Here is a 22,476-nt window from a genome sequence, read left to right on the forward strand (position 1 = left end):
TATGTATCATCTGTGTTGCAGGATGCTCATAAAGAGCTGAGCAAAACTGCACTCCAGCGTTGCTTGGAGCAGGGCCAGCCCACAACCATTCCAGACAGTTTGAGTCGTTTTTTCCCCCCCCAAACAGTTGGACAGTGCTAAAATTAATGTCTGAAAATGTGAGTTTGCTTGAAAAGAACCTATCATTTGATTATCATTGTAATGCACTCAGCCCAGGGAACATCTGCCCCTGTCTCTCTGTGTCTCCTCCTCTTGGCACTGGGAAATGTCGGGAAGGGCTGTCATGTGGCCGCGTAGACTGGAACAGAGCCCGACCACTGGCAAATGACTTGTGGGTGCTGCAGTTGGAAGTAGGGATTTATGCTGGCTGAAGCAGTGAATGTTCTGTCCACTTCTACCCTAGCTGCCTATGCTCCTGGCCTCTCCACTAAACCAGAGCATCTCAGACATTTACCCCCCTTTGTCCTGATTGCCAGCTTATCTATGGACTCCAAGGGCCAGTTTCTGATCTCAGTTACATCTTGAATTCTTCACAGGCAGTGACTCTGGACATACACTAGAGAGCAACATCAGGACATCACTCGTTTTCCAACTGACTTACAACCAGAGTTTCTGCATTAAATTCTAACAGGTCAGGACTTTTCTCCTTAGCAATTTAGTTCACTCCTGCACTGAAGGCAATGGGGCTGCACAGATGTCACCAAGGACCTCAGATTGATGGTGTTTAGACTTGCACACACTTCTATTAAGGAGGTCCTGTCCCTGACAACTCCTGGCACCCTTGCCCCTTCCCAACAACCTATGACAACGCAGCAGCAAAACATGTATCTCCCACAAAAAGCCTTCCCACTCCCACACCACTAGGGAACGCAAACGGCCCGGGCCTTGCAGTGTATCCTGAAAGGCAATAGACATGGGCTAGTATGGAAGGGGTGAGGGACAGTTTCAAAGCTATGGGGCCCTTGTGGAAAACACTCTAGCAGCTGCCCCCTTTCTCTCACCACAGCTATATACAAAACAAAGCTATGTGAAAAGGGACGTTAAGGTTGCCAAGTCAAGCATTCAGATGTTAGGAAATGCCAGAATTAAAGCTACCTGTGCAGCCTTCATTCAGCCCTCGTGATCAAATACAATTTGTTCCAAAGGACCCCTGCCTCATTTAGTGCACCAGGTGGATGGTGCTCACTGAATGGGTAGTTATTCAATATTTCTTTTTATTCCCATCATTCAACGTGTGGCCCAATGTCATGTTTACTGCATACCATCAAATACTGCACTGAATACTTGGTTATTAATTTCCTCCCTGGCTTTCCTATAGCAATTAGCATTGTAGGATCTGGGTGCTTTACAGACATGAATGGATTTATCTTCATAGCAACCCTGTAAGATGAGGGGGTGCTATTATCCCCATTTCACAGGTAGGGAATTGAGGCACAGAAAGATTAAGGCCAAAATTTATTAAGTGTCTAGTAGTTTTGGGAGTCCAACCTGAGACAGCTAGAGCCTCAGAGTATGTAGTATTTTCATAGCACATTGCATGTTCAGAGCACAGCTCACATTTATTTCACTTACAGCTGATTGCTCAGGACTTCTGTAAATCAGACCACAGGGTCTCAAATCAGGCACCAAAAAAAAAAAAATGAGGAACACAAGCAGTGGCCACTTGTGAGAAGTTGGGTTTAAAAGATTGCCCAGCGTCACGCCGGAACTCTGTGGCAGAGGCAGGGGTAGAATTCAGTTCTCCGGGGCGCATGCAACAGCCTAAACCACAAGACCGCCCTGTCCTTTCCTGCGGTCCTCTGCCTCATTCACTACACACGTCCCAACTTCTGCCCCAAATGAAGCCAGGACAGCCAGCTTCATTGACTACACAACCCCGATTCATCTCTTAGCACCATCCATGCTGTGCACTGAGTGCGGCAGGAGTCTTGTGGAGGAAAAAAATGTGTTTGATCGTGTATTTAAACATTGTACCATAATGCTTAGGCACAAGGGAGCCATATTAAGGTGGCACAGGCAATCTAATTCCTGGCATTTCCTAATGTTTCAGTGCTTGGCTTAGCAACCGTAAAGTTCCTTTAATGTAGGAAATTACAGATAAAAAAAACTCAGTATTTAAAAAAAAAAGCAAACTGAAAAAACAGCAATTCCATTATGTGGAATTATATTGATGCTCCTCTTAGGTCAGCAGCAGCAGGACCTTTAGCTCCAGAGCACAGACATCTACCACTTGAGAGCAAAGGGAGTCAGTGGTAGCAATTATCTTCTATATGGACCGGTCACTAGAGGGAGACAAGACACCCCTTTTGCTAATGGGTTTCCCAAATATTTGCTGTTAGCAGAGGAAAGTTGGGACTCAGGAAACCTGGACTCTATTCCAGTTTGTGGAAAGCAGTGCTTTCGAGTGGTTATGGACTATTGTGCCCCGTTCCTATCCTGACTGCTCCTATTCCACCCACCCTTGCCCCTCCCTCCCTCCTTCTACATTTGATTCAGGCTGCCAGCTTCCTCTGTCATGTACACCTTGCAGGACTGCTACTAGCAGGGCAGGCTTCTGTACTTAATATGCACTGGCTACCGAGCTGCCTTCCCAGAGAGACACACCAGATATGCTCACTATCATTGCGTTGCCAGGAATGGCTGTTGCAAGGTCCAGGTATGTTACATAGGGTACCACCTACTGGCTAAACCTATAACACCATAATATATTCAATTATATCCTCCTTTTCCTGGTTCCACTGAGAGCACAAGAGAGACAATCTCCCCTACCTGACACAACAGCCTCCAGTTGGTGGGAGAAGCAATTGCAGGAAAAGTCCTACTCAGCCCCTCTGCCCTGGTGGAGCATGCTCAGTACAAATGGAACATTTGGAGAATTTAGTTGCCAGCCTCTAACAAACCTCTAAATATGCATGTGCAAGTAGTGATTTTGAGAGGCATGTCACTCAGACATATCATGGTGGATTTTCATAAGGACAGCAATACACACTTCTCTGGCCCAAGGGTGACTCGCTTGCCAAGTTTCAAGCAACGTATGTTTCCCTAACTTCATTCTCATAAACAGGTGTGCCATTTTTGCTGAAACTCCTCCCTCCCATCGCCTCCAAAAATCAGCCCAAGCCAGACACCTGACATTGAAAATTTCAACCTCGTTTGGCAAAGTTATAAGCAACTGAAAACAGACTCTTATAAAGGAAATGTTAACTATAGGCATTACTATAAGTTCAAAGACTGACAAAGGACAGGGATACAACATACAGGGAAAGTGAGCAGAGTGGTGATAGACTCCTGGCTTACTAACTAGATTGCTTTCTTGTTTTAAATTAATCCCCTCTCTCCTACATCAATTTCCAACCTCAGTTCGAGTGTCCTGAACCCCCCTCCCTCTATGGAAATGAGCAGACTGCTCCTATGATACACAAATGAAATAGACACATAGAGGATTTCATCAGTTGGTTTACAGTACAACCAAAGGTGCACGTGTAATTCACACAACCTGCTACACATCACCAGAAACATCTGCTTCCTCAAATCAAACAGAAAAATGGCCCTGCCTGCGTGGCAGGCAGTGCAGCCAAAGGAGCTGGGAGAGATGCAAAGCTTGTCATGCTGCATAAAGAAATCCCTTTCATTAGAGAAGAGATCATTGCTTGCTGCTTTGAACCCTGTCTGAGCTACTCAGAGTCTCCTCAGGTGGGACTGCCACCGAGCAGGTCTCAGTTCATAAACTGTAGCTGACTGAACCCCATCAGCAGCTCCGGTGGGTGATGCTTTACTCCAGTAGGTACAGAGTTACTAACAAAACAAAGAGGGAATGACTTTGAAGTCCTTTCTGGAATCCTGATCTGATGCCTGAAAAGACAGCTCCTCACTGATTCCCAGGGAAGAGCATTCTTTCCATCTGGACAGCCAGGTGTGATATACACATTCCTCCAGTTCCCATAGAGCCCTCTTCCAAATCATTCCCTGATGTACTGATGTCAGCAGAGCTCCTGATTTCCAAATGTGGGACACGGTGTTGGGAAAAGACCTGCAACCAAAGGTCAAATCCCGAGGTCCTTAATCCAGCAAACCTTCCACTGAAGCCAGAGGGACCAGGACACCAGAAGACTCTTAGTGAGAATCTTAACACAAGAGAGGCTTTTTTTTAGCATAAAATAGTATTTTCTATAGCCTCAGTTCACTAGGCAGCATTTCTGGGATGGATCACTTACTATGGGGCAAGGGAGATAATACCAGGTGTTTTTATAGGTGCCAAAATGGAGAAGCCGCCTTCCTACGGAATGATAGGTGTGAGGTACAGGCACTAAAGGTCAGATGCTCACATACTGATGGAGAGGGCCAATAGTGACTCCTTTGGCCACTTACGATTAGGCTTGGTAGGATTCAATTTTTATCAGTAAATGTCGGTAAAGATGGATTTCACCCTACACACACAAACCCAGGAACAAATATTTCCAGCAATTATAACTGAAATTGGCAAAGTAAGAAAAATGCTGCTTAAAAATGTAGAGTCTGATTTAAGGACACTTACATTGTATAGCTTGACATGCGGTGTTGACAATTTGTGTTTTAACAATTATAAAGCTCGAACATTTTGAAATCGTCTCCTGTTATTAAATAATCCATGTCTGACTCCCCATAATTTCCCACACTGTAAAAAATTAAATTGAGCAAAATAAAAAAATGCCTAAAAGCCATCAGTTTGCACAACGGTGACAATTTAAATCAATCAAAATGGGAAAAATGCTTAAAAATAAACACTGATATTCTCCAGAGAAATTATAAACAAATACAAATCCTATTCTGCCAAGCCTACTGAAGAAGAAACTTTGAGGGTCTCCCAGTCAGCCCCCCCGGCTGTAAATATGGTGGGACAGTGATGATAGGGAAAGGTGGAAGTTGGAGAACCCATCGGATGAGTGAGGGGGAGGGATTTGCAAAATTGCAAATGGATACACCTGCCTGCTTGCCTGCTTCGTTCACTTTGCAAAGTCGATGCATTGCATGCAACAAGCACCGGCGCATTTCAGCCAGCAGAGGGCAGCCCGAACAGCCCCTTCGCCACCAGCAGGATCAAGCCAAGCAAACCCTGCCCAATGTGGCTAATTTCCTCTCTCTCTTCATCACAATTTTCAGTCTCAACCCCAGCCCTGCCCTCCTCCAGCTGCACTTGAAAGAGGCTTCTGCTGACAAACTTGCCTGAGAGGAGGTGAGCGCTAGGTGGGGTTCCCCTCGGAGAGATTCAATAGCTCTATGCTAACTGGGGTGGGGGGCGAGCAGCTTCTTCTGATGAGCAAGCTCTGTGCAGGTCCCCCTCCCCTTTCTGTGGTCCACGTCCCCCTGAGCTATAAGAAGCGCTTTAGCTGGAATTGGTCTGCATTGCATGACAGCACCCTCCATAGAAGTCAGCCCTGAGCAGGAGTCAGTCAGCTGCCTCTGTGTGCCGCTTCACACGGCGGATCTGTTGCTGGGAGGAGAGAGAGACGGAGGAACACCCTGCCCTGGTTTATTCTCAGGCTCCCTGCTTCTTTTTATCCCCACCCCTGACTTTATTATCTGCCTGCTCAAAATTAAGAGCAAAGGCAGGAGCCTGGGGGGGGGAAAATAGCGTGGGACGCGGGAGACACCTGGGCATGAATTAGATGGCAATCACACGGAAATATTTTTCCTAGGAAGAAAAGGAAAAACCCAGTCCTAGAAAAAAGGAAGGATTGAAAGAGCAGCTTTGTTGAATGAGAAGGACAGAGCAGGACCAGCACCATGAGTACTAGCAGTAAGTACAGCTCTTCCTTTGCTATGGGAACAGGGGCTTATTTTGCATGGGGTCAGGCTGAGAGGAATAGGAAGGAAAATGTCACATCAGGGTGGACTATCCTAGTGGGGCGGGGGGGTTCTTCCTTTTTGATGGCCTGCAAGACAAGGAGGCTTTCTTTGTTATGACTAATGTGCTCAAGCCCCATGTCCACCTCCTTTAAAGACTTTTTGGACAGCAGTGCATGGAATATATTGTCTACATGCAACATGGTTTGAAAGATCTGTGCAGTCACACGCACACTGATGTGCAATAGACTTGTTTGTACCACCACCTCTGTATAAATAGACATGGATCTGATAGGTGGGCAGAGTTTGATCAGAATGAAGAGAGATCTAGGAATGATGTCCCCTCCCTTATCTAGGTTAGTGGGTATCTATTGTATGTGCGTGAGACACCGGCACACGCTACGTATGAATTGCTAAATAAGCAGAGCACAGCTAGCTAATGTGCTGCATGAGATCACTACAGGCACATACTGCCAGTCTGGATGGCTCCCTATTTTGCGACTTAGATTTCAGAGTCTTGAGGGATTAATGGGTGCTTGCAAGTTATCTATTTCTCTTCTCTTTTATTGTTGTTGTTATTATCTAGCTTGTTAGCAGAACTTTGGCCAATACCCTTAATAAATGCACCCAAGCCAGCCAGTACCCAAATCAATCAATGCAAAATACCATCTGAGGGTTGGTCTGCTGGTCTCCCCCTGGTTGATTTTTAGTTCTAAAGGTTATGTGCATGAAGAACTGAACTCCCACTGACAGAGAACGGCAGCTCAGTGACTTGTATGCTCCATCACAGTCCTGGGCCTGCCTGTCCTGGGTTTCTCAATACCAGGGGGTGGAGTAGCTCCAAGGCAAAGTGCGAGGGAAAAATTCCTTGGCAAGCTCCAGCCGACAGAACAGGTGATCCCAGATTTGTTGGACTGTGTCATAGACAAGTAAACTTTCCAGGTGCCCTCTGCGGGAGCCACACCTCACCTGGAACATGGGCTGCCTACATGTTATGGGGGGGGGGGATTGGAATGCTCACAGAGTAGACAATAGGGATCAAATCCTTCCTCAGACACTGGGTAGATGTACCCACCCTTCTGTGTCTTGCTAGTTGATAAACTCCAGGGCTGGTGAATAAATGGCCTGGAGAGATGGGGATTGTACTTCTTTGCTTGCTGGATTTCAGAGATTATGGTGATCAGCTGAGAACACAAAGGGGCTGGATTCAGGCAGGAGAGACTGGGAAGGGATTTTTGCCCTGAAAAGATTGTTGACAAATGCATAATAATTCCTCCTGATTATTTACTTCCAGCTTTTAGCCACCAGCTTGGGTGCTGATAATCACTGTTTGTGGAACCAGCATTTCTTAAAGATCCAATTGCGCCACTAAGCTCCCACATGGGCAGAGGGGCCAGTCAAACCCAAATAGCAGAATTAGTCCGTTGGCGACTGGTGAGAGAAATGTGCCATATGAGAGGCAGCATGATCAATGACTAGAGCAGGGGACCAGGAGTCAGGAGCCTGGGAGTATTCCTGATTCTGCCACTGACCTTCTGTGTGACCTTGGGCACATCACCTTGCTGTGCCTCGGTTTCCCCATTTGCAGGATGAAGCTGGGATAGTGATGCTCTTTGTAAAGTGCTTTGTGATCATTGGATGAAAGGGGCTTATGTGGTGGTGGTGGTATTATCTGGCTGTTAATGTGATATAATTATTATGGTTAATGAAAGTTTGGAAATGTAATTCTTTTCTATCCTCACCAAAGGATTCTGAGCCCCTGAACTGGGCACAAAAGAGAGCTCTACAAGCCTATCTACTTAGTGCATCCATTGCCACAGTGCTGCTGTTTCTTATGGTAGCACTGAGAGGCCCCCACCAGAATCAGGCCCCTGCTGTGCTGTGCCAGGCGCTGCACACATAGGAAGAGACCATCTCTTCCCCAAAGAGCCTACAGTCTGCTATGACCCTCACAACTAGTTTATGGCCTGAAAGGCCTGTGTGCACACGAGTCCATTATTGGGGTGTGTATGGGCTGGAAGTGACAGGGATGTGTGGGGAAGAAGACAACTTGTGTACCACTAAATCTATTAGTTTAAGAGGTGTGAGGAGAGGACAGAAAAAAAGGGACATTCCCCTCAGTAAATGCTTCCTGTCTAAGCTCTGGGGGTGTCGAATACTGCATGTCTGGGAGGGGAGTAATACAGCAAACAATACCACTCCGTAGGCTACTGCATAACCCAGCCATGTGGATACTGACCATTGCCTGAGCTTCCATCAACTTCCACAGTCCCGCAGGGGAGAAACAGGAACCTGGCCCTGGTGTCTTCCCTCCCTTCTCAGCTTAGCCCTTAAGACGGGGTGGGCAAACTTTTTTTGGCCTGAGGGCCGCATCGGGTTTCCAAAATTGTACGGAGGGCCAGTTAGCGGAAGCGACCTCCCCAAACAGCCAGGCATGGCCCGGCTCCGCCCCCTATCCGATCCCTCCTGCTTCTCAGTCCCTGATGGAGGGGAGCAGGGGCGGGACTCCTGCCCCATCCAACCCCCCTCTCCCTCTCCCCTGACCCCCCCCAGAACCCCCGCCCCCCCCCGCCCCATCCACCCCCCCCTTCCTTCCTGACTGCCCGCATGGGGACCCCTGCCCCTAACGTCCCCCCGCTGCCCCCATCCAACCCCTCCTCTCATTCCTGACTGCCCCCTCCTGAGACACCTGCCCCATCCAACTACCCCTTCTCCCTGTCCCCTGACCACCTTCAGAACCCTCCACTGCCCGATCCAACCCCCCCTCTCCTTCCTGACTGACCATGTAGAAGTACTCCCAAAGTGTTTCCAGTGCCTGTTGGCCTGAAGGGAAGAGCCAGGATTTGGAGTCAGAGCTGGGTCACTCCCAGAGCAGTGCATGGGAATGGAATCTAAGTCTTGCACAGGGCAGTGCAGTGCACCCTTAGCCTAGGGAATCAGAGCAGGATCAGGAGCCAAATGGGGTCTCTCTGATGAGGCAGGACACTGCGATATCTCTAACTCATTGTCCTCCTTCAAAAGCGTCCTCATAACTCTCCTTTGCCATGAGGCCAACAAAAAACTTGACAATGGTCACGCTGCGGGTGTGCTGAGACCACTGCCTACCATGCTGACCAATATTGTCTCACATTTCTTTGTACTCCCCTGTCTGTCGGTATCTATCTATTGTCTTGTACTTAGATTGGAAGCTGTTTGGGGAGGGACTGTCTTTGTTCTGTGTTTGTACAGCGCCTAGCACGGTGTGGCCTGGTCCATGATGGGCTCCTGGGTGCTACAAAGAATACAAATAATAATAGGTCACTCATGCAGCCCAAACATGGGGCCAGCCCAGAACCTCAGCTGGTGAAAATCAGCATAGCTCCATTGACTTCAGTGAAACTACAGCAATTTACACCCACTCAGAAGTGACCCATGATTTCCTACGACTCCCTCTCCCTCATTTCTAAACCGTGCATTCTAATAACATTAAGATCCTGCCTGAAACCAACAAGAGGCAGGAAATTCAGAGCTAAAGCCAGCTGCTCTCTCCCTAACTCATCCTGTTGTGCATGGTCGTTGTGGGGGGGGGTCTCCAGCGAGTTCAGCGCAGGATAGTCCATGCTCCGTCCATACATCTGCATTGGCCACAAGGGTACATGTCCACACTAACCGCATGGAATTGTACACAGCCTTCTCGAAATGCCAGTCAGTGACAGGGGTGGAGGAGTTTCGCCTTGAAATAGAACCTGATTTTAGAGGCACTGTACACCCCTCTCTGCCTCCCCCGTCCCACCTCCAAGGGGAAACAGCCCAGCATGGAAAAGCTGCCCTGATATGAAGGACCTAGAGCTCCGTTACAAATGTGTCCTGATGCTGGAGGACAGAGAGAGACACTGGAGTCGGAGATTGCTGTAAGGTGGGGAAAGGGTCTTTGTTCTTTCCTAAGTGGGCTGGGTTCATGGAGGACACGCTGAAAGTTCAGAGGGCCGGATCAAAGACTGCAGTGTTAATATTTACATTTGTTAAGCTATTTATACCTCTTACTCTAGCCAGCACCACTAATTGGTTACAAATGGTTTCATAGGGTTATAAATAGGAACATCAATGCCTCTGAGCACTTCTATTGAAGCTGGATCGCTTGATGCAAACTGTTGCCAAAAAGGGCTCACTCGGTGTAGCTTCTAAAATCTCTACAGGTTACTGGCCATAAATGCGTTCCTAGCTTACAGACAGTCTATGCTTGCTCCCAGGACTATGTGGGTGGAGGGGAGTCCGCAGGAGACAACTGTGGACAGCCATGCTGGAAAGGCCTCGTCTTTCTGCTGACTGAAGGCCCAAGGTCTAATATTGCCCAACTCTCCAAGGAATTTAGACACACATTTCCCATTGAAATTAATGGCAGCTGTGTGTCTAAATCCCTTAGGCAGTTTTGAAAAATCTCAGACCGCTTTAAGTTTGTGCTGTGGGCTTGGTCTCCAAAGCCAGTAGCACCTTGGCCATTCCAGGCAGAATACACTTGAGCTGAAATTCTTACAGCTTGTCTTTCAGGCGAGCTCTCTGGGGCCAATTGACCAGATCCTGGTCCCAGGGAGATCACTGGGAGTTCTGTTACTGACTTCAGTGGAACCAGGGTTTGACCCTTGCAGTTGAATGCAGTAGCACCAGCGGGAAACACACCTTCAGTCTTTTCTGGGGTTCCCAACTAAACAGCGGTGAAGGTGTCTACAGTTCAGTCCCCAACCATCTCTGTACCCTGGTTACTGAGCCTCAACTGTATTTCAGCCCGGTGAAGTTGTGGCACTGTGGTGGTGAGAGGACGCAGCCTCATATGACATGGAGATGAAAATGTTGCAATGTCATGCCACAGCTTCCTAGTATGAATGTTTGTTCCACTTGTGGCAGCTCTGACTTGAGCAGTTAATTCATGCCAAAGCACCATTGTCTCTATTTTGAACAAAGACCCAAGTGAAAATCCTCCTAGAAGAGATTAAACCCAAGCTAACATCCATTAGTGCGTATTGAACCCAGCTTGTGCTCTGAACCTGGATCGCATCAAATACGGGACTCTGTGTGGTTTAGGGGTCAGAGCAAAGATCTAGGAGGGGCTACGCTGGCTGGGCCACTGACTCACAGCATGACCTTGAGCAAATCCTTCAACTTCCTTTTGCCTCAGCCAGCCACGCTGAGAAGGAGCAGTTAAGAGTCGGGGACCTCACTGACACCCAGGTTCTGCCTCTGAGCCAAGCTAATCCAGAGGAACCAAATTGCTGCCCCTTCTTCCCCAAACCCACCAGGACTTAGTTCCATCACACGAGGCAGCACCTCAGGAAACCTCACGTGCCATAGGGAAAAGGAAGGTCTTTCAAAGTCCATTGACCTGGCGGACGAATGTGCAGGAGATCGAGTGATGCACCAGGAGAGAGGAAATTCCAAGAAAGAGGGGTGCTATGGGGGAAAGCTGCAAAAGGGGGCATTAAGGAGAGCAGCTTGAGTGGATTGCAGGCAGCAAGAGGTGACAGTAATAATGGGAAAGGAGAGCAGAGATGGAGGCAGATCTATATAGGGCCTTGGAAGTAAAGAACTACCTTTGATCGACACATCTGGTGTCTCGCATCCAGACACATACAGAGAACATTCCAGCAGTGAGTTCCATGGCGTGGGGGTATTGAAACTATGGGCAGTCTATACTGGAGTGGGGAGGAGTGATTCCCAGCTCTCTCAGATGTACCTGCACTAGCTCCGCTCCAGCTAGCGCCTACAACTGCAAGGGAGGGCGGCAGCGCAAGGTGGCATCTTGGGCTGCCCGAGTGTGTATCGGGGGGGGGGGGGGCGAAGGCTGGACAGATGCCTGTGCTACCCGGCCACACTGCTATCTTTGGGTGCTAGTTTGAGCAGAGCTAGCGTGGGTACATCCATGTGAGCTGGGAATCGCACCTCCCAGCTCAAATGTAGACATAGTCTGTAGTGTCACAGGAGTCTCCACCCACCTCTATCTCCCATTAGTTAATATGCAACCTAGACTCCTTTCTCACAATCTCCCTGGCAACAAGTAGCCCTCTAGCTCCTGCTAGTGCACATTCCAAAAGAGGTGTCTTTATTAATGTTTTGCACATGGTGCCAGCCCAGGGGATTTTGATCCCAGTCAGCTACTGTCTACCCTCGTGGTCATGTGCAAATTTCCATCCCGTAAGGTTTCACTGCTCTTCTCAAGCTTCCTTCCAAGCCATCTTTCATGGCGGGATGCGTCTCGGAGGGTGGGGAAAACATAAGCCATCTTAACCAGCCTTGAAGAAAGGCCCATGAAAAGCAGGCGGTAAAGTCAATTGCAGCAACTGAATTATTCTGCGTGCCCGACAGGCTCTCACAAAATAAATAGCGAGTTTGCTAATGATAGAGCTGAGATCAGTTTAGCCAGATAATTATATTTGTGATGCCAGCAGGCTGGGCTAATGATAGATTGTCCTCTTATCAATGGGTAGGCAGCGTGGTGCCTGCCATTTCTCCCTCCGATCCGGCGAGGGAGTGGAAACAAGCCCACCAAGTTCCTGCTAGAGCCTGCAGTCCTATCATGACGGACCCCTAATGAAGTGCTTGGAACATCTAATTAGATATTTTTAGACTAACTAAATCAGCACCTCACGAGAGAGGGGAAGAGTGCTGCTGGCAGGGCAGCAAACAAGGCAAGATGTGGGGGGGTTGCTTCATGAACAGGTGCAGAGTGTGACGTTGCCACCCCCGCGGGAGGCAGCGTCCTGCTGGAATTCTGGTTGCTGCTTCTAATCCATTCCCACCAAGGCAGCGTGCGAGCTGCTCCCTGGCAAGTTGAAGGCATGGCCAGGGCGGAGGATGCAGCAGCAAGGGAGGTGATCTTTGCTTCTTACAATGATGATAACATGGTGAACAAAAGCCAGCCTGTCTGCTTCCACCCTCTCTGCCTTTTGTATTCACCGTTGCACCATAAATCTCTGGAAGTTTTGGAAAGCTTGTAAGTGCTGTGATACACAGCCCCACCGGCTGCACATTGCTCTCTGGAGAAGGGCTGTCTGAAGAATAACTGTACAGAACTAATCAAATTTCTCTGGGAGCTCAGGCACTGGGGGCCATTACACTTGCTGGTGTTTCGGGTGTTTGACAGGGCATAGTTCATACTGGCATTTTCCCTGTCTGGTCTTGCTCACTTAAAAGCTTCATCAATATCAACCATCCTGCCATTTGTCATGGGTTGGGAAGTGACAAGAAGAGGCAGGGGCATGTGATTGGAAATGAACAAGCGCTAACTGTAGCTGTTGCTTTGTCTGGTGTGTCCTTTCCCTCTCCTCCACCCACCCTGGCTCCCCTCTGAGCCCTAAGCCGCCCTCGTTTTTCTGTTATCCCTATTTTACCCTTCTCCCACTTTGCCAGGCCCATTCTTTTGGTTGGAGAGAATGGGATGGGGCGTCCTATGGGCTCGTAGGGAAAAGTCCCACAGTAGAACTGAATATGGGCCCTTTATAGAAAAGTCCTACAGAAATGAAACCAGGCCCTTCTGGAGAAGGCCCACCAGAGAGAATAGGGATTAAATGAATAGGATTCTGCAGTACTGACTCTAAGGCTTGGTCTACACTACCCCCCTAATTCGAACTAAGGTACGCAACTTCAGCTACGTGAATAACGTAGCTGAAGTTCGAAGTACCTTAGTTCGAATTAGTTCGAACTTACCTTGGTCCACACGCGGCAGGCAGGCTCCCCCGTCGACTCCGCGGTACTCCTCTCGGCGAGCTGGAGTACCGCAGTCGATGGCGAGCACTTCCGGGTTCGACTTATCGCGTCCAGACTAGACGCGATAAGTCGAACCCAGAAGTTCGATTTCCAGCCGTCGAACTAGCGGGTAAGTGTAGCCAAGGCCTAAGAAGCAATAGGGAATTAGATGCTGTGAAGGTTTTTGAATCACCCTATAGAGTTCTGTGGTTCCCTGCTAATATCTCATCCCAAGACAAGAAATGGGGCTCCATGAAGTGCTGCTAAGGGGCAATGGGTTGCCAGGCCAGCCTTATTATTACTAGGGTACATCCTGTTCCTTACTTAGGCAAGTGGGAGACTTGCCTGAGAAAGAGCTTTAATTTGGTCCATTATCTCTCTCTCTCTGCCATGAAGACCAGACAAGATCCAGGACAAGCTCTTCCAAAGAGTATGGTCCTCTGGACTCAGTACCAAAGCCTGCACCATTATAAACATGCCGGCAGAATCCCTGACTAGGAAAGGCACGTTAGCCGTGCCCTGTGCAGCATTCCCGCCATGTGCGTTTGCAGTTCTTCTGACTCCTCTTTCACTTGAGCTGCATGATGTAGGGCTAGGAAACCTTTTGGCCATTTTGATCTAGGTCTCAGGACAGACTTCAGGGCTGGGAGGATGTTTAAAGAGGTTTAGGAACCAATTGGGGTTGGTGGCTTCTTCTCTTTGTTCAGAGGCACTTGTTGGCACACATCAGTTTTCATTGCTGGAATCTCCTGGACGCAGCTGTTCGCAGTGAAGTATGGATTCTGAGAAGAGGGGAGGGGGCAGGCTGGAGGGAGGAGGAGTGGGATTGAGTTTCAAGCCCTGGTCAAGGACTTTCCCATACTGACACTTTTAACCAGGAGGGCAAGAGGAGGATGGGAAGGGAGCATGACACTTGTCTCCGGCCAGTCACCTGTCAGTTAGGAGGCTCTTGTCCAACTCTGATTGCGAGAGGAGCATTGCAATGCAGGCTTTGTCAGCCATCTAGAGCAAAGAGTAGGGTGGGGAGGGTGAGTTTGCTAAGGAAGAGATTTCATTTCCCCCTTCCCCGTGTGACTGGAACTCTGCCTTCCAGACAGGTGGGTGGATCACGATCCACCCATCTGTTCTCAGCGCCCCAGCCTATTCTACGCCATTCGAAATGACAGAATGTACTTCCCCACCATAATAATCCCCCAAGCCTAAGTAGCCATCGCTATGGCTAACGATGGAATTTTTCTGAAGTGCTAGTAGTTTTTCCTTGTCTCTGCAGTGAGCCATGAAATAATAAATAGTCGTCATCATGCACTATTCAGAATCTGCCCAAGGAACGATGAGGTGAGTGTGGGGAGAGCTGAGATGGGCTGCAGCCTGGCTCCAACAGCCCTGCTGGGAGAGTGGGGAAAACGGCTCAAGCAGAGGCCTCGTGGTAGGGTGTAGCTGCTGGGCTTTCAGACAGAGAGATGCTAAATGGCGAGTCACATGCAGGCACCGTCATTCAGCCTATTTCACTGATGGAGCTCGGACACTCCCTTTTAACCGAGTGCTGGGGGGGGGAATCGGTTGAAAAAATACAGTTGCAGTTTCTTGATGAAACAACAACAAAAAAATTGTTGCTTTGAGTTGGAACGAAATGTTTTGAACGTCGACTCAAAACAACGCTGTGAAATGAAACGGCAAATCGAGTCGCCCTTTCCTTGAGGAAACATCATTCTGGTTTGACCTTTTTGTAATGGTTCCCTTTGACGTTTTGGAGACTTTTGTATGGGGGTTGGTGGGAGTTTCAGCTGAAACGCGTCAAAATGCCTTTTTCAGCGAATTTACTATTGGCCCAAAAGAAGAACCAATCACCCATCTCTGTTCTTACCAGACCCTCGGAGTACGTCCCGATCCGTCGGAGCCCCCAGGTAAAGCCTGTTAGAAGGGAACGTGTGACACACTGGTCTCCCCCGGGGCGCTGTGATCAGGTGGGGAATTATGCTGCCAGACTGAGCTGTTCTCCAGCAGCTGCTGAGCCTCCGTTGAGCCACTGGGTGATGTGACAGAGCTTTAGTGAAATGCTGTTGTTTGGTATTCTCTAGAGCTGGGCTGCTCTGTGTAGCCAATTCCCACCCTCTCCCCTAGGTGAGTCTGACCAATTAATCTTCTCCTTCCCCAAAAGCAGAAGACCATGTGTGAGTCCTCTGCCTGCTCCCCGCTGCTGTTGGGGGGCTTGGATCTTTCTGCCTGGTGCAGTGAGAAGATGGCTGGAAGAGCTAGCAGCAACCTCCTATACAGACCAGGAAGCATTTGTCATCCCAAAGCCTCCTGCACTCAGAGCATGTCCAGGGGGATAGACCTGCTGTGTAGTTTAGTTGGAGAGGAGGTCTCTTGTCTGGGGCTTGGACCCTCACACTGCAGTTCTTTCATGAGAGGATCACTGAGCTCCTAGATTTACAGAGTTGAAGGACAGATGAGACCATTTGATCATTTAGCCTAACTTCCTGCATAACACAGGCCATAGAACTTAAGGACAGTTACCCCTGCATTGCAGTTGGCAAAGAGCATCCTGTCTTGCTTTGAAGGCATCAGGAGATGGGAATCCACCACTTCTATTTCTAGTTTGTTTCAATAGCTAATCACCCTCACTGTTTTAAAAAAAAATAAAAAAATTAACAGTTAGACTCCAAGTGCTCTCAACACTGCTTCCGTCACAGGAACTCCCTGCCAGGCAGTGCTCCAGGTAACGGTGTAATCTCTTCCCTTCCCTCATGGCAGCTGTTGTCTGCTCTACATTTTCTCTCTCCTCGTATCAAAGCAGCCCCTCGTGGGAAAGAGCGCAGACTTCCTTAGTGTCTCTCATGGATTCTATTTGGCCTCTCTACCAATATGACAACACCCATAGAATTCCAGACTGCTCCCCTTTCTCTCCTTCTAGTATCTCCACGCTTTGGGAGCGGGAGGGAGTGTGGGGTTGTCCTTTCATATTTCATTACTAGCTATCAGCCTTGGCGTCCTTAGAGAAGAAGGTAGGGCAAAGTGAGATGAGTTCTTTTTAGTCTCTTACGTGCTATAAATATTCAGGTCACCAAAGTGTCCTCTGAAAGTGACGTGATCTGGTTGGGGATCTTCTAGAACTGAGCTCGTTTCCAGACATGCCCAACTTTTGATAATGTGATAGGCTAGAAAAGAACTCCTGCACGTCCTGACAGTGACACTGTGTCATCACATTAGCACACGGCAGGACACCTATCAGGTTATGCATGGTGTAATCCCAACCAGGAACAGCTGAGGCATCCTTCCTGTGGCTAGGTCAGCTTGCAAACACATAGCTAGTAAAGGGAGACAGATGGATTGCAACAGGGAACCTTCTGCCACCGTAACAAAGATTTATCAACGTTCCACTAACTTTAACCAATAAATGGTCTAGAAGACTATTATAGGGAGGGGCCCGTGCAATCCAGGCACAGAGGTTGCTTTGTCATGCACTTCAGTTGTCCTGCTGGACTCTTTTCCTGGTCAGTCATTGAGTAGCTTTATTATTGGGAAGCTGACCAGTTCACTTTGGAATAATAGATTGAGGAAAGAGTGAGAAACAGAGAGTGGTGATTTCTCTGAAGCTGGGGAGATGCCTTCATGGTCTGTCTCTTCCTGTCTCCAGCTTGTTTTGGTCGGCTTTAGCAACAGGCTATTCAAAATACTCATTCCTCTCAATGACATTCAGAATCCATGCTTCATCCCAAGTAATCTGACTCTTACTTTCTTCTCTCTCATTGTGTGCATTGTGCCATCTTCACTCAGTCTTAATACAGCAGCCAGCATCCTTGAACTCAGACCTTCCTACAGTTCTGGTCCTCCCACAGATGATGTCCCTAGACTAGTGGCCCAGTTTAAAAAACAGGGCATCTCCATTTTATTGGCAGGAGCTTCTGGAGGTCTTTGCTCTGTACATGGAGGAAATAGGAGTTTGTTCAATGTAATATGACCACCTCCTTGTCCATCCCTTGAGCTGTGACCCTGTGGCAATACAGACCATTGAATAGGTTATGGATGTGTAGGCATAACAAATGCAATATAGCTTCTCACTGATGCTGATAGAATGTCTCTGCAGGATGGGCGCACTTGTGTGTTACACCCCAAAGGATTTACTGGGACTACGACAGACAGAGCTCTTCCCTTCGCTTAGGTGCAGAATGGTGGAAAATAGACCCAAAGCTAAGTGCGGCCAGCTTCTTTTGTTCCTTCCTTCCTTCCTTGGCTCTGTAGATTAGCAGGATGAGGATTTATGGACTGTTTCCACTGGTCTCATCAAATAGTCCTTGTTTATGGGGACACTGCTACCAAACATCACACTCTAGCCTATTGCATGTGACTTGCATACATTGCCAAGACCCACCAAGTGTCCTGGGGAGGAATGGTGAGAGGGAGACTGCAGCTTAGGACTGGTCAGCTCTTCAGTCTAGCACGAGGGTGTGTGAACACATCTGGCCACAGATAAGCAGCTACTGTGAATCCCTGTAAGGACCAGGTAAGATGTATGTTAGCATCTTTGCTGGAGTGGGTTAGGGGAATGGCTTGTATGTCAAGCAGAGGGCTTATCTGGGAATGCCGAGTCCCACCTCTCTCTCGCTATCACGGGCTGGTCACCTGTCTATACGATTAGGTATATAGTGAGCAGGGCCGGCTTTAGGAAGTGCGGGGCCCGATTCGAATACCCGGTGGCGGTCCAGGTCTTCGGCGGCACTTCGGTGGCGGGTCCTTCACTTGCTTCGGGTCTTCCGCGGCACTGACGGACTCACCGCCCAAGACACAGAGCGAGTGAAGGACCCACCACCGACGTGCCGCCGAAGACCCAGACCGCCGCCAGGTAAGTAAAAAAATTAAAAAGGTGCCTAAGTTAGGCGCTCTTCCTTAGAACGCGGGGCCGTCTTAGGTGCGGGGCCCGATTCGGGGGAATTGGGGGAATCGGCCTAAAGCCGGCCCTGATAGTGAGGTCTGCTTATGCTGGGCTATATATACCAAACCCCAGATCCCCGGAGGATGTTACCAGTCAAAAGCTTTTATGGCATTTTTCAAATAGCCAACAGAGGCAAGAGAAAGAGATGGGTGGATGGGGTGGATCCCTAATAAGGAAAGAAGAGGAAACTGGGCTGGGAGGTAATGGAAAGACTTCAGGGAAAGGCATGTGAGTGATTACACTGGGGGAATGCTGTCACATAGTGCTGCTGAGCTGTGTGCCCCTGGGTGACTGGGAACCCTATCAAAAGTCCAGCTCTGATATGTGCTAGCTGACATTGCTCAGGAGAGGCGTCAGCTCACCACCAGCCCAGACGGCTTCTGTTAAAAGCACTCTCGCTGCTCCTGCAAGACAAGTTGTCATTTTAAAAATATCTGACTGAACCTTGCTTGGTCTCGCTTCCCCTGGTGCCCTCTGTGACTGTCGCTCCCTGAGCTGCAGGGGAAATCATTAGGCAGGTGTGAGATAAACTGTTTCCATTTCTCACCCACAAATCCCAGAACGGAGACCCCTCTCTGGCTCCACATACTTACCAGGGAGCTAATGAGGCAAGTTCTCAGCACACAGGTGCAGGGGGAAGCAACCCCTCCACAGACCTGGCCGTTCCCACATGGAACTCGGTGGCTTTTACAGGAGGAATAAGGGCTAAAAGCAAAAACATCCACTAAGTGACCCATATAAAATCTGGATCTTGTGCAGTAATTCTTTGCAGTTTAGGGGCTGTTGGGTTTCCATTGTCTGCCAGTTTGCACTGGCAGAGCTGCAGGACTCAGCTGTTCTGGGGGTTTTGTCAGCTGCTCCATGCGCTCCTCCACACGTCGATGTTCAGAGGAACGTGGCAAAGCAGCCAAGTCCTGCAGCCCATCAGAGAAGGGCTCCCCATCCATTTGCCTGGTAACTTCCATTTTCTTTTGTATTTTTAAATAGAACATTCCTTCCTGGTACCCAAGAGAAAAGTTCCAGAGCCAGTTTTGCCACCTTGCCCTGATGATCTGTGGTTTAGGCAATCTCACTCTCACTGGTGGAAGATTACAAAGTGCATCTGTCTCCAAACAGCTGCTACGGCTGAGATGACTTGGGCTGAGATTTTTGGGAATTGGGCATTCAAATCCCTTAGGTGACTTGGAGAATCTCCAGACCCTGTAGGCAGCTAGGAAAGTCCCAGCCTGTGCTGTGTGTTCTGCATTTTCATTTGGTTTGGTTTATTCCCCCTTCTCGTTGAAATTAACAAACGTCTAAAACCTTGGCCCAAACTAAACCTCCCCAGTCACAACCCCTCCAGACTCTGTGTAAGCTGGAATCCAGATCTGAACATTGTGGCTGTCAGGGCACGGTGGCACTTGTAACATGGTATCACACGTGGTGTGGCAGTGGCACAATCTATTTCAAGCCACAGGCACCCCTCTCTATATTTGAAATATGATGAGGTCACCATTGAAACACTTGTCAAGTTTTTTTTTTTTTTAAATCTGTGTGATATTTTACACTTCCGTGCAGTGCAGCAGGGACATGTGTGAATTGCCATGCGAATTTATGGGGAGGAGGGGCAGGGATCTTGGGTAATTTCTGCCAAGAGCTCTGTGTCAGCCCGCATTGCAGCAGGTGCAGGTGCCAGAGCTAATGACTGTTAACACACATTGATAGCACCACCCAATCGGGTGATTTTGATGCCGGCTACTCGGCTGGCTACTGTATATTTTATGAACCATTAGAAGAAATACATAGACAACAGCAGGCCTGCAAAATTACCATGGGAACCTACCAGCCCTGGCACAAATCTACTTGCCAGCCTTGTGCCATGGTTGATAATGAAAAACAGGAAGATATTTCATTTGCCCATTTAAAAAATTGTGCTCCTACTAGGTGAGAAGAATTTGGCAAGGCTGCTATATAGCACAATCTCTTGCATGTTGTAGTGGTAAGGGTCTGTATTGGTGTGTTTTATAACCTCATCCTTCCCAGATCCCTGCTTGTGCCCCCCAACAACTAAAACTTTGCAGAGCTGCCTGCCAGAAGCCAGGCTGTCTGAGCCGCGTTTTGTACAGGTTGTTGGGAAGCACTTTCAGCCTCTTCCCAATGCTGGGAACAGAAGTGAGGTCATTGCTAACAGGATTCTTCTGTCAACCTTGCCAGCCCATCAAGTGCAGGTCGTTGTTCCCGCGCTGTCTTTAGCTTGCTTTGTATTTCTTTCCACATCAGTTACCCAAATAATTGGGAGACATGGAGGCTGAACTGGAAAAGAGCTAATGTTACCCAACCGCCTGCAGTAAAACACGGGTGTCAGGAATAACACATGCATTAGCCTCTCTTCTAAAAGGATGGTGTTCATTTGCATGCCATTTCCCAGAATGCTCTGAGAGCTGAAAGCTTGGGATGGGGTTTGAGAACAAACCAGAGCTAGCATGGAGTGTGCCTGAGGTCTTTTCTATTGAGCTCTTTGCCAAAGAGCATGCTCCCTTTCCGTTATCCTCCATACCCTTGTAAAGGGAGTAGAGTCCATTACTACCTGCATCTAGCCTTTCCACAAGATTGCTGAGTCCTCTGGTTTCCTGCAAATTTGATTAACTTTTCAGTTGCAGTTAAGGGGGCTGCTGCTTTTGAGGGTTGTGATCCAGCTCCTGTTGGCTCTTTGGGCTGCAATTTGGAGGGAGAAGTCAGGTTAACACCTCCAGCCTTTGCTCAAGGCCTTGATCATTAATAAAGCTAAGGCCAAGAGGAACATTGAACCAATATCCACTATTAAGGGTAAGTTGTACTGGGCATATTTCAGGCCTGCAACATAGTCCTTCCTCTTTTTCTTCCCTCATTTCCTTGTTTCACCCATTTCTCCTGATTTCTTCTGCTCTCTTACTCAGGAAAGCGCCGCTCTTGGATCTGTTTTCATATGGTTAGCTCACGTTGCCCAGGGGTAGGAAACAGTACCACTGAGTAGAGAGATAGCAGTACTTTGCTAAGGCAGCAAGGCGAAGGGAGAGCCCTACCCGTGCTCCCCACAATACCAGTTTTTCTGCCTTACCCTGTATGATACTGCTGCCTTTGCAAGGATAAAGTAAATGCAATCTCCAACCAGTGGTTTCCCCTGTATACATCAGAAAATGGACTATAAGTTTTAAAAGACTAACACAAGAAATGGTTAACCAACCTTGGTTAGTGCAGAATTCTGGGGAAACTGGGCATTAAGTGATCTCACCCTGCACCATAGTTGATTAGGTGGCACTAATGAGTATGATTAATGAAATCATTTTATATCCTGCAAATCTAATTTAAACCAAAACTAACAACCAACCACGAATTGATCTTTTCCCCATTCTATTCCTTGAAAAGGGACTTGTTCTTTGGGAAAGGCCAACTTGGCCCGGCCCGCTGACCACACATTAATTGTTGCTAATGAGGGGATGGAAGACTCCGCTCCCAGAATCCCCGGCGGATGGAATGTCACTTCAACAGGAGAAGAATGCTCCTCAGTGGATTGTGTCGAGTGGGTGGGGGAGGGAGCTCTGACCTCAGAGCGGACTAGTTTAGCCACATGAATGGATTTGTTATCGGAGACTGCCTCTATTCTCGTACCTACTGTACTCTGAGCCTGGGCTTAATTCCGACTCCAGTGCAGAGAGCGGGAGTGTTAAGAGGATCTCCAGTGCTTACTGTACACAGATGGATTTATTATGCATATATTCCAGCGAGATGGGGGTGTGAAGGGGCTCATTCTGCACGGGGGGATAAAACCCCTGTAGCTCACGTAGCTCTGTTGCTGGCCCACGCAGTCAGGAGCACGAGGCTGCTGCTGCGTGACAGCAGAACTTGGCCCCAGTACTTGGCATTGTACCCAAGGGCCCAACCAGTTAATATTTCACCCCGATGCTGATGAAAGGCATGGAGGGCATTTAACAGGAGACAGAACACTGTGTCTGCTTGCTGCTTCCCACACTAACAACCCCTCTCCT

At 48.5% G+C, this 22,476-nt stretch overlaps 1 protein-coding gene across 12 annotated transcripts in view; it reads left to right on the top strand.

Moving 5' to 3' along the window:
* The first annotated feature begins 5,058 nt into the window (after positions 1 to 5,058).
* ABLIM3 (actin binding LIM protein family member 3) overlaps positions 5,059 to 22,476 on the top strand; it is a 110,479-nt gene continuing 93,061 nt past the window's right edge. For 2 of the 12 annotated variants that reach the window (XR_004646790.1, XR_004646793.1), the window contains exon 1: positions 5,260 to 5,776. Coding sequence is in view for 5 of the 12 variants with exons in the window: in XM_034778709.1 (XP_034634600.1) it covers positions 5,764 to 5,776 (13 nt within the window). In the remaining 7 variants the exon portion in view is untranslated. Of the gene's footprint in view, positions 5,213 to 5,259; positions 5,777 to 22,476 lie in introns of those variants that run through there. The other 10 variants (XR_004646789.1, XM_034778709.1, XR_004646791.1 and 7 more) reach the window with 8 other exon arrangements.

This window comes from Trachemys scripta, chromosome 8 (genome assembly GCF_013100865.1).
Source record: "Trachemys scripta elegans isolate TJP31775 chromosome 8, CAS_Tse_1.0, whole genome shotgun sequence".
Lineage (NCBI taxonomy): Eukaryota > Metazoa > Chordata > Testudines > Emydidae > Trachemys > Trachemys scripta.